At 34.3% G+C, this 12,905-nt stretch overlaps 2 protein-coding genes across 4 annotated transcripts in view; one reads left to right on the top strand and one right to left on the bottom strand.

The window, feature by feature from the left end:
- LOC133173001 (protein sprouty homolog 2-like) overlaps positions 1–12,905 on the top strand; it is a 279,783-nt gene that overhangs the window by 152,530 nt on the left and 114,348 nt on the right. The gene's annotated exons all lie outside the window — the stretch shown is intronic.
- LOC133172998 (sodium- and chloride-dependent taurine transporter-like) overlaps positions 1–12,905 on the bottom strand; it is a 56,005-nt gene that overhangs the window by 29,661 nt on the left and 13,439 nt on the right. Inside the window, exons 1-3 of one of the 3 annotated variants that reach the window (XM_061307867.1) lie at positions 7,792–7,935; positions 5,404–5,643; positions 1,603–1,734 (exon numbers count right to left, since the gene is read on the bottom strand). In XM_061307867.1, the coding sequence (XP_061163851.1) occupies positions 1,603–1,734; positions 5,404–5,641 (370 nt within the window). In that variant the 5' untranslated portion in view covers positions 5,642–5,643; positions 7,792–7,935. Of the gene's footprint in view, positions 1–1,602; positions 1,735–5,403; positions 5,644–7,786; positions 7,936–12,905 lie in introns of those variants that run through there. The other 2 variants (XM_061307868.1, XM_061307869.1) reach the window with 2 other exon arrangements.

The raw sequence follows: 12,905 nt of genomic DNA, 5'->3' as shown, positions 1-12,905 counted from the left end.
AGAATTTTATATAGCGTAAAGGATCATACTTATACTGAAATTATCAAGTTCCATTTTTAACATTGGGTGCGTGCTTTTTCACCCAGAAAAATGTTCCAAGACAATCAAGTACATGAACTCACTGACAAGGAAAAATCACATTTGCTCACTCAAATTTGGAAAATACATGCAAATGAAGTTTTCATTTGCTCTATCTTAGTCTGAAATAATGTTAAGAATACTTGAATTAATTAAAAATTATGTAATACTGTGTAAATTGCAATTTATTCTATCGTATATCAAATGGCGGAACAGTCATTACACTTGAAAATAGTGTGCAGTGTCGAGATTGTAAAACCTTTGACCTTTATGGCATTGACAGTACCATGGCATCATAGCCGATACTACATAAAAAAATTGTATTTGAAGTTTTAATTTTGTTCAGTTATTGAGTTACGTGAGCTTTTCCTATCCTGATTTTATCCATTCGTCACAGTATAATCTTACCAGTTTCGAAATTCTTTCTAAAGGATAAGTGCTACACGGGATTTGTTATATTGACTCCGGAAACGAGGTTATGTGCATTAAATACAGAGATTTCATATGACCCTGTGTTTTCTTTCTCAGAGGGATGGCTTAATTTCGGTGTTAGTCGGCTGATATTTGTTTTGTACAAATATTTGTAATCTTTGGTCTAATCTTTCTTAAAATTCGGATTTAACATGTTGTAACAATCGACTTCCTTTCTGGTTGTTCAACCTTGTCACAAGCCATGGTTTTTTGTGTCCAGTCTATGTCCAGGTCGTCATAAGTCACTGGTTCTTTGTGTCCATTTCATTTCTACAAACCGGGTTTATGGAAATAGAATGAACATAAAACCCGTAGCATGTGACGATGCTTCCTGCGTGGAGAAACCGATTAATAATGTTGAAAAGAACTCGTAACATTTTTTGTACTCGATATACTCCTACATATCATAGCTAAGTAATTAAGGCATCAACGCCTTAAAACTCCGTAAGAAGTCTTAAGGACTGTTAACCGTCGATATGATCCAGGCAGCAATCGAATGACACGGTATTCTTTTTTCCTTTCATACCGTACTCTGGTCTTAATCTGTTATTGTTCGTTAATAGGGTGCAGTCATTGTATGTTCCTTCTCTCCGTTATGCAACGTATTTCGGAATGGTTTTAAAGTAGGTCAAAATGCACCAGGAGCAAGAGAGTGGATAAGTAACGATGACGTCAAGTAACTAGACTTGAAAGAAATCCAATATAAAAGTCTAGACCTTCCATGAATACATCTAATAAAGGGTTTACGTTTTCAGATAATTAAATGTGTATCTGAAGAAAAAACGAACACCATATCCTGAGTAATTTTGTTTTTAAATACTCATTAGAATAAATGCATAATTCAAAATGGCTCTGGACACACGAGTCATTCAAAACACTCGATATTTATTATTTTATGTCACAAACATTTTTGGTATCAGCTGTTTTCAAAACAAGGTATTGCAAATATGCATAACTATTGCATTGCTTGTATATATGTATATATAACCTAAGAATTCGAATTTCCTCTGAATAATACATTTCCCTAACGAATGGAAAATGAGCTATACTTGCCTTGAAATAAGGGTGTTATTTTCCATGTACCAATACCACCCTCAGACATGTACTGTCCCAAGGACACTTCTAGAAAGAATACTGGTATACCACCAAGGAAAACAGCCGTGAAGTACGGAATTAAAAAAGCACCTGTATAAAACAATATAAAAACATATCGTTATATTTATCAAAATGTGATGAGAATGTACATTCAATTTTAAAGGAATCCAAATAAAAATAGAAAAGTTGAAGTTTCATTTTCACATGTCTTGAGTTGTTTGTTTTTGTTTGTTTGTTGTTTAACGTCCCTCTCGAGAATTTTTCACTCATATGGAGACGCCACCACTTTCCGGTGGAGGGCTGCAAATTTTGACCCATACTCGGCACTAAGGGCCATTGAGCAATGACGGATCTTTTTCGTGCCAGCACCTACTGCGACACGGGACCTCGGTTTATAAGGTCTTATCCGAAGGACTGGTCTCCGCGTTCCGCACTGGATTCGAACCCGCGAGTAAGGATCAACTCCTTAGACCACGTAAGACGCTCTAACCACTGCGCCACGCGGTGTGTTGTATTTTACACTATTGGTGAGATACAACATCAACACACAGAATTAAAGAATTGTTTCCGTAGACTATCCCTCTGTTCACCCATAAAGAATTGTGCTTTAATGCTAATAATTTTCAAAAGAATAAATATAATATCAAAATGCACACAAATCAGCAACCCTTACCGGGGGAAGGGGGGGGGGGGGAGGAGGAGGAGAAATGAACTTTTGACTTGGCAATTTTATATAGAGGAATAATAGTCATTTATCCCAGTTAGAGTTATCTCTCTTGTCAGAGGGTCATTGCACCTTAACAAACTACTCGCTGAGGGAAACTCAAAGGACTTAGAATGTCTTATAAATTTCTATTGCCTTTTAAATACTGACCAAGTATATGTTAATTCATGGTCGATTAATAAGTCATTATTCTGACATCTGATGGTCATTCGAAGTAAACAGGATTTAGCATGTTCGTGCATATCATTGAAAGAGATCTGGTGTACTGAGAGATCATCATTACATGTAATTGTTCCTTTGCTCTAAGGGAACAAGCAAAGACGACAACCCAAGTAAGAGGGGACAAATATGCATCTTTTGTGAAATAAACTTACTGGCATTTATCTTAACCCGACAGCATGATTTGTAACTTTTCAAAATTCCATTGTATATTAAATACATGAGCAAATTTGGCGGAGTTTGTTACATTCTGCATATCATTAGCGGAGTTTATTAAATTCTGTAAACCCCTCCCACATTTGTCCCATATTGTTTATCAAACACCGTGGTATGAAACTTAACCAAGACTGCCGAAATCCACAATGATATACATTATTTTTGCGTATTAAAAGATAAATTACTTCTGATAGTAAATCTAGAAGGAATCTTTTTTTTCTGTCTTTGTTCGTCTGTCTGTCAGCAAGATAACATAATTAGAATAAACTGAAATGCCAGTAAATGATGTCGTTAAGGCCAGGTAAAATCGATTCAATTTGGATTTTGATGGACCCGGATTAGCTGCAGAGCTTCATCCCAGTGACCTACAGATCTGCAGCTAAATTTGCATAAAGCTGCAGACGCACTATTTGTTTTGAACCTTCATCAACTACAATATCCTCAAAATATCTGCAAGTGTTTATACAGATTCCATTGGGGTGGGGTGGGGGTGAGAGTCTTAAACACGGAAGAATGGATTAAATTAGCAGATGCGTGATAAAAAGAAAGAAAAAGAGGGATAGATGAATGGTTAATATGCATCAGGATATAATGATAACTCTTAGTTGGGATGTACGCTCTTTCAGTGTTTGCACAATCCATGTCATTCTGTCATATTTTTTTCATCTCGGGCTTTTCCGTCAGAGGTCGGAAAACAACAATTAGACTTTCCCGCTTGTCGGAAAGGACTGAGAAGTTTCGATTGATTTTTTTTCTATCATATGCATTTACATATTTTGTTGCCGAAATGCTTTAAGGCAAATTAAAGTTACCGAGATACTTAGATAGCTACACGTTAACTATTGCAAAATGATTTGGATATTTTTTAAATGAAGTGACAATTGAAATTCAGATCTCCAAAATATGAAAAACTTGACGACTTCACATCTAGAACTTAAAGAGTAGTGACACAAATGGACATACAAGTTCAAGAAGAACTTTACAGTTGGCAAATAATCAAAGCTTTGTACATATGAAACATAAATTTATTCAGGTGTGTCGACATCTTCATATGTTAAGTTCAAAATATGCTGTATAAATGACAAGATAAAAAATACGACTCCAAAAACACGTATAACAGGATTTAGATACTTAATTATGTTATATATATATCCTACCAAAGGAATTAACATTCCCTGTTTGTGGATCCCTTTATATGTGCTTTGGAATATGAGTTTACGAATTACATCTCCTTTACTTATAGATCATAAACATAGTCGAAAAAACGAAAGTAAAAGCTAATGATTATCGAACATGCTCAGTGTAGCGATGTACACACTTCGGTGGTGGTGTCTTTACCACGCAGTCATGGTTTTCAAATATATATCACCCCGTAATTTCACAATAGAAAACATACAAAAACATTTTATGAAACCCAGATGCCTAACAACCAACAGTTGTTGTGACACACAAAAAATGCTAATGGCCTTGGTAGGCGTGCGGTACTTTTCCATACGACCATTTCGCCCACCATGATGTATAACCAAGCATGTAAAGGTTCAGGAATGGGATGTCATTGACTTAACCGAAATATAAACTTTCTTTCAATTGGTGCACTCTATATAGATAATATCTATGAAACATTGGGGAAAAATTGTTTGAGTAACCCTACTTTCACTGACATTTTCCTTGTGTTTATAAATGCATACTCTATTAAAAAGGCACTTTGACACTCCTTTTCTTATATAGAAAAGCAAATAAAAAGCTGCATAATGTTTTCTTTCATTGCATTATGTTCTTTCTTTGCCCATGTCGTAAGCAAACGATTTAATTAAACGAAATATTTATCAGTATTACAAGTAATAACTTATGTATTTGTCAGTATATACTAAGAGATATGTATTTTTGTGGAATTTTACGCCCCTTTGTTTTTTTCTAGCGAGAAGAGTTACATTCCTAACAAGTAAATGTTATATAATGAATATTTTTATATCGTATGTAACATTTTTTTTATCATCATCATACTATATCAATCACATGTGCATGTAGTCCCAGACACTCTTAGATGAACAATGCATATATTATCTTACTATTTTAAGATTTTTTTTTTTTGATTGTACATAACATATATGTACGTATATTTAAACATGCACTTTTATATTTATTAAATTTACAAAATGTACTGTATTTTCTATGCCTGTGGTTTGACAGTGGTATATTTTGACATTCAGAACACTGCAAGGTCATTTATATTAGCAAATTTATTACTGGATGATGATATAACAATGAAAGTCTTTCTAAACAAACATAAATCAGCTATAAAAATGATTAAACACAGAAACTCATTCAAAATATTCTATAAAATGTTTCGCAAGTATAGAATCTTTTTATGGAAGGGGGGGGGGTTTAGAAATCCACTTTTCACGTGTTTTCCTTGTTTTAGCATACGCTGTGTAATATGCAAATATATGTAACATCAAAACAGCATCAATTCATGAAATTCGTGTCTTTCCTACATATTAAAACAGCATCATATGACAAAGGAAGACATGTTCTTCAGCGTTTCAAATTATTGCTGCCCACCAGTTTATAAATACTCAATAAATAACAATATTACATACCCCCGCCATTTCTGTAACACAGAAATGGAAACCTCCACACATTTCCTAGACCGACCGAGAAGCCAATGCAGGCCAACAGGAAGTCCAGTTTGTTTGCCCACACTTCCCGCCGTTTCAGCTTCGGTCCATCACTTGCTGTTGTCGCGGAACCATCTGAGGAGAGAGCTTCCGCTTCCTGTTGTTTCCATGACATCGATTCTCCTTCAGAGGAGTAACCGTTTTGTTTGGAATCACTCATTTCTAATTAAAAAAAAATCTATCTTGTTTTATTTTAAAATTGACTGTCCCATTATATATAAGGCATAACCCCCCCCCCCCCCCCCCGACTGTAATTGCAGTCGATACCTAATTTTTAAGGTATTCTGTTGTCAATTCAAAATGTTTTTTAAAACGTTCCCATGCTCTTCACCATACCCAATAAATTAAGAGAAAATTTTTGAATGCTACCTTAGGGCTTTTGAACATCAAATCGCAAAAATTTCAGACGGTATAAATAATCAAATGCACGGTATATTAGATTTTGTTGTTTTATTGATCAAAATGCATTGTTAACTAGAACAACCTGACTCTACTGGTGGCATTTGGTATTGAAGATATCGATACTTTGCAATTGTCGATAAAAACTATGTTTAATGTCATGCATACTGTTAACAATATAAATATTAGCTTTGCTACTACCCTCCGACAAAACCAATATTGTTGATCATTTGAATAATTTAGAAAAAAAAACTCTAGTTCATTTAATCCATTCATCTTTACTCGGACTCTATCCAATAAATCCAAATATTGATCTGAACTAAAACTACTAGTATCTAGAAGTCTATTTAATGCTTTTGTTTTGTTTGTCTTTGCATGGCCATAGGGATCAAGGTTTTTCATTACATTTAACTTAAACAATGGTTCCACTACAGCATCCCATGCTAATATTGTTCTCCACTGCGACTTATAAACGGGGATTTAATGATTTGAATGCCCCAAATTACTCAGACATGTATTGTTGATCGGTACAGTCACAAAACAAATAGACCTAGAAACCAACAATAACACTGGACCGATTGCACTTTTTCAGAGTTCAAATGTTATTTTATGGTTTGATAGTATTGCAACGCTTTCAAGTTCATTTGGTTAACCCCAACTACTCGATAAATACAAGGCTTAAGAAATAAACCGAATACAGCTTAACTTTCACTACCATGAAATATGGAGATAACGAACAGTATTCAAGCTCAAAGTCCATTTAGACAATACAAATATCAAAAAGGTTACCAAATATCCATATATTGCAAATTCCCTTTAAATTACTTGAAATTATATATATATATATATAAGTAAAGGGGGATCAAACATCTTGGGTGGAATGTAGGATTCTGAACGCCTATATTTAAATTGTACACCGACACTGATTTGACACCAGTCGATACCGTCTTTGCTGTAGATTTTACATAGGAGGGTATTTTCAGTCGTCGTCGCCTTTGTTATTTACTATCCTTCTTTAATTAATACCCCCCCCCCCCCACCGGCCAAAATACACCCTCTTTGACAAAGTTAGCAATGCTATCATACTATAATTTTAGCTTGTTGTTAAAAAAAGGTAGAGCACGTGCTATCAATATGTTATTCGTTTCCTGCATATGAGCGAATTCGTCTTATGAAAACTTCCCTTAATTCATTCTTGTTGCACTGTATAAACTTACTTCCCCCTTTTCATGAGATTTGTTTTGAACACACCATCAGTGTTTTATATTTATCCGGGACCTGTTCAATGAATTTGTATAGACTTTAAGAAAAAATATATATAGACGCACGTCAACTTAGAAGCAGAAAAATGTTATCGCCAAAAGTTAAATATATCCTTGTTCGATACATTTCAATTTTCCAAGAATTGGGCTTTTCTGAAACTTAATACATGTAATTTCAAACGTTGCTTCCTTAATTTTTAGCAAGTGTCCATGGACGATGTACCACAGACTAACCAATTCTTTTTTTAAAATCCCTTCAACGCCGGGGTTAATAATGGCAGGCCTACATAATAATTGTGTTCAGATTTTTCCTGCTAACATGCCGTGTACAATACTGACAGGAAATTTATAGAATTTTCTTTAATTATACAGCTTTCATCGATTTTTTTTAAAGATAAGGGGCATGTTCATATATAAACCTGAAATAACATCATAACGTTAAGTACCCTATACAACACTATCATTGTAGTCATTTATCATACAGAGTTATATTTTCTTCCCTTTCAATATATGTTACCATGTTGAATGGAAATTTACCGGCTTTTTAACATTTTCATGATTCATCGATTCTGTTTTATTAAACTATGATATTTTCTTAAAATATAACTTTACGCATAAGAAAATGCACAAAAATGAAAGTATACTTTACCACGCTTTGTAGTCTGTACTTCCTACGAGAGCCAAGACTAGCTGGATAGTAAATTAGTTACGAGTTATTTATGCTGGCCACTCGTGCTGCAAGGTATTATAATGAATAGCTATGCTCGCGCAGTCTATATGGTCACGTGGTTTTCATTCACACGTGTGAAACTACTACACATACACAAAAAAGAGCACAGAAATAAAAATAAATATCTTTTTGGCCGAGACTTTAATGCTGTATTAGCCTATATCCATTATTCACGTTAAATGTGATGGCTTTATACACAAAAGCCGTTACCTTAGTAATGTTTAAGACCGTATTCGTTCCTAATGTTTATAGGCACGTACAATTGAGCTAACTCTATAAAAAGTATCTTGCAATGGTGTTATTCACTTGGACACTTTATTGTTTTCTTTAGTTTTCTAAGCATTAAAAAATATTACAATTTCAAGTTCTTTTCATTATCAAAACGCGAATGATCGAGTCATGTACCTTGTTATCATAGTCATGGAGAAACAATTATTAATTAAATACTACATGTATTTAGCTCTCAAAGAATGCAAAATATAAAAAGCGTAATATTGTTCTTGAGATATCTTTCATGCGTCCCTTTTTGTTTTAAAGATTCGCGTGGTATTTATAGTCATGCAACTTCAAATTTTTAAATATGTACCTTTTTTTTTTTTAGAGGTCAGCACCCTTTTGTCTTCCCTAGCTTGGCCCACGGCCATACCTTGAAGTATCTTCTAAAGATACTGTTCAAAGTTCAGTTTAGCAATTACGCATAATTTGAATCTCCCGGTATCTCAATTATTCTTTTTCAATCTTAACCAATCTAAAAATGATAATTTTAAAAAAATATATATATACATAGTAACAAAATTAAGTGGACGGGGACAAACTTCAATCAAAAACTTTCAACACAGATATCACGTTACTCATGTTAGCTAAACCATGCCAATTTACAGCAAATAACCAGTATATACTCCATTAATTTCTGTGCATTCAGTTTTGTTTGTTTTGAACATATTTCAATATGTCAAAGGGATTGCATAGACATAAGTCCCAAAACTTAGGCAGTTATAAAAAGATTCTTCTCTCATATAAAAGAAATATGTGCATGTCAGTTTTATTTCACATTTTTTAACTTAAGGATATTATTCTGAGCTAGCAAGACGTAAGTGAAAGTGAGTCTAGGGAGTATACTAGTACACATTTTTCATTTACGTTAAATCCGCATAGATATCATTGCTAATCCTGATCTTTGAGTTAGAATCTTACAGTCAATTTTAATGCTAATCCTTTATCCCTGTAACATGCGAGAATAAAACTATTTACACAAATGTTTGACTTGAACTCCGAGATGGAAATCTTGATCAAAGCTATGTTCATCTTTGACTTATGCAAAATGGAAAGTGTATCACATGCGTAACAAAGAATATTTTGACCCCTCCCCCCCCCCCTCCAACTTTGATGTTGATAGATCTAAATCAATGCAAGTCCTCTTTACCTATACAGCATGTGTGAAGTATAATCCATAAAAATTCTAGAGATGGTTTTTACTCAAGTTGTGCATCTACATTCTGTAGAAGAAGCATGCAATATTGTGCCAGGGGAAATAAAACAGTTGTACAAGGCATTTACCAAAAAAATTCTGTAACCTACGACCTTTCAATAAGATGCTACTGTACAACTTTTACCTGGTGGCGCTGTATGGTTGAAGCAAGAATGATACTGAACTAAGTGCTTAGTCTGGACAGAACAATCAGACTAAAAGTCCGACTAATAACTGTGGATGTTGAAACCCCAGAGCAAGATCTTGATTAATTTTTAACATGTTTTATTTTTCATATTTACTGGAAAATTTAGAGGGGGACCTAGCCTCCCCTTTTTGTGACCAAAGATATACATAAGAGTAATAAATCATTTTTTGTTGTGGGGTATTGCATGAATTATACATAAAGTACAGGTAAAATAAGTCGAAAAATTGTTCCATAAGCTCCTAAAAATTGAGAGATTTCTTTGGCTTCGCCCACTGGGACCCCGCCCCAGACCCCAAATGATTGCCCCCCCCCCCCCCCCCCGTCCCTTGAAGATTATTGAATCCATAACTGATATCAAGATTAGGCAAATAGATTAGCCTAAAATTAATAGGAACAGGCTTTCATGTCAAGCAACAACTCTCTCATTTCTATGCCCACGTAATCAAAGATTCGGGGCATATTATTAGTTACACAATCAGTTAGGGAAATTATCGATTCAGAAAAGCATATCGACCTCGCACTTCGTGCTCGGTAGATACGCTTTTCTGTGAAGTCGATATATCTATGGATCGACCACATGAAAGGGATATATATATATATATATATATATATATATATATATATATATATATATATATATATATATATATATATATATATGTAACTTGAATAATATATACAACAAGCAGAAAATTTAATACGTTTCCGTATAATAGATGATATCAACGGTAATCTTACCCTAAGGCGATTGTTTTGGCCAACACATTGTTAGTAAAATTTTGTTTAAAAATATAATACCCTGGGACCTAAACCCTTTCCGACGGTTCTTACAATTACTCAGTTATTATGATTGATTTTCAGATGTAAAGATGATTTTTTTAAGACTTTAAAATCTTAACTCCTGAGATCTAGGAATGATAGGTGTAAGCTGTAACAAGTGATTGTTTTAGTTCTTACGTCGAGTTAGTAAGATTCCAACCGAATGTAAACGTGTTTCTACGGAATACTTCACTTAAAAGCAAAATTTCACCAAGTCGATCAAATCTTATTATAGCAAGGAGAGGTATTATTCTAATACTCAAGTATGTTTAAATTTACTTTTTTGAAACACACAAACTTTAAACTTAAGACATCTTTCACATGTTTTTTTTATAGGGAATATAAAAATAAGCACGGCAAAATAATGAGTATAACATCGATCCAAAGCTAGATGAGGTCAGATCTTCCAACATGCAACAACTTCATGATTGGAAACAACTCAGATCAATAATAATTTCTAGTTTTCGCCGGAATCTGGAAGCTTTCAGGCAGGTCGATTTCATAATGGGTAACTCCAATAAAACATTTATCTTTTTTTCTATTTCACGGAAAACAGCTTTCAAGTTTTCGATGCAACTACGACTTAGATATATAAATGTATTTTCCAAATTGTTTCCCGAGTATTTTCGCAGGAAATCAATTAAACATGGTGCTAATTTTTATGAATACTGACGATCGGTGATGGGTTTTCAATGCGTGAATAATTCAACAAACACGTTGTTCACAAACCATAGCGGGTAGTAACATGCCTTACAAGACAGCGACTCATATGCTTACCATTATTATCAATTTTGGCATTGGGAAAAAAACAGTATATATTTGTCAAGGACTACAGTATGTACAAATTGTACCAGTGCTCTTCTATACAGTTATACATGTACGAGTATTCATCTAATTCTCCATTTTGTGTTATTTGACGAAAAATGGAGATCACCTGAGTGATATGAGTTTCTAAGACTATGAATGATTCAGCCCCACCTAGGAAGGGAACTCTAGACCCATGAGATATGGATTTTACAATGTGGAAGAGAATTTTTTGTTCATTAGGGTTTTCTTTTAGAAGGACAGGAGAAAAATATTTTTCAAAGTTAAAATACATTTACAAACACGTATACACGTATGATCAGTTGAGCTCTATCCTGGGACATGATCCCGGTGCATTTACAATTTCACAGTTTGGTTAAACTCTCATAGCAGTTTGCTTTCCATGTTCACTAGTAATAATTCTTTAATGCATGGATGTTGGTGCAACAATGGAATGAAGTCGCTTAAGAATCAAGGAACATACAAAACCTTAATAACATCAAAAAATTATACGATATTTGCAAACTTCGAAGCTTGACAGGTAGTATGCATCCCAAAATGCAATATCTGAATGACTGGTCAAAATGTGATTTATAGTAACTAGTTAATGAGCTTGTAACAAAATCATACACCAGATCAGTATATCAGATAGAAATTATAAAGTCATATGCAAGCATATGGACTTACTCCATGATCAAATAACCGATGGCTCTTTCAAAACATTCAGAAGAAGAATCGTATCTGGTAGTATGAATCCAGAGATGCAACATCTTTGATAGAGTCTGTAGTTACCGGTACTTCGGAATGGTTCTGCTCGAAAACATCTGCCTGATCACTCATCCAGAAAATATATTTCATCTGCAAAATCCGATTATGATCATAGTATCATCTTCCATGTTTCTTCAACAAGGAATTGCTGCTTCTTGGGGGGGGGGGGGGGCAACCCTGCTAAAGGAGTTGAACATGATCACTCATCTAGAAAATTAAGGTAGTTTGTTGCTTTCGAAATGTTATAATTGTACACCTGCATTTTAGCATAGCTATTCAATACAATTTTAAATTATTAAAATAAAAAGTCTGGAAGACTTAGAGTTCGAATGACATTGAGTAACAAGGTCAATCATGTACAAAAGATTTTTTTTGTCCATATTCCACAGAATGCACCAAGACTCCATCCTAAAGATAGAAACGAGATAGCTACAGCCAGAACAATGGCTGTTTTATGACAGAAGGAAAAGGAAGTACATAGCAGTGGTCTTATGCTCAACACAGCAAGTATAGAGCTCTGAGTAAATAGTACAGCATAACGAGCGATTAGAAAATAATTTGAAACCGAAATAAACAGATGGAAGCACCAAAAGGAAATAAAAATAATCTGAGAGAGAGATGGCACCAAAAGGAAAAAAAAAATAATCTGAGAGAGATGTTAGAAGTGAAACTGTATAAAAATATCAGGGAATAAGGAAAATTGTAAGCAAAAGCAAGAGAAATCAAGAAGTGTAGACAAAACGGAAAGCATAAGAGAGTTCAATACTTCCTTTAAACAGGGGTTTAATGCTTAAATCGCTACCAACCACTACAGTCCGGACCCAAAACACTTGTATTGAAAAAATTGTGTGAACATACTTCAAAATTACGCGTGGTAGCTCCCTTACAACGATGCCAAAGGTAGCAACAGAGAGGTTGCCTGATTAGAACACCCCCCCCCCCCCCAATAAAAAAAGAAAAGGGCTT

Source organism: Saccostrea echinata, unplaced genomic scaffold (assembly GCF_033153115.1).
Source record: "Saccostrea echinata isolate AGI-Se365-2 ecotype Australia unplaced genomic scaffold, CSIRO_AGI_Sech_v1 ptg000056l, whole genome shotgun sequence".
Classification (NCBI taxonomy): Eukaryota; Metazoa; Mollusca; class Bivalvia; order Ostreida; family Ostreidae; genus Saccostrea; species Saccostrea echinata.
This window is presented reverse-complemented; position numbering and strand designations above follow the sequence as displayed.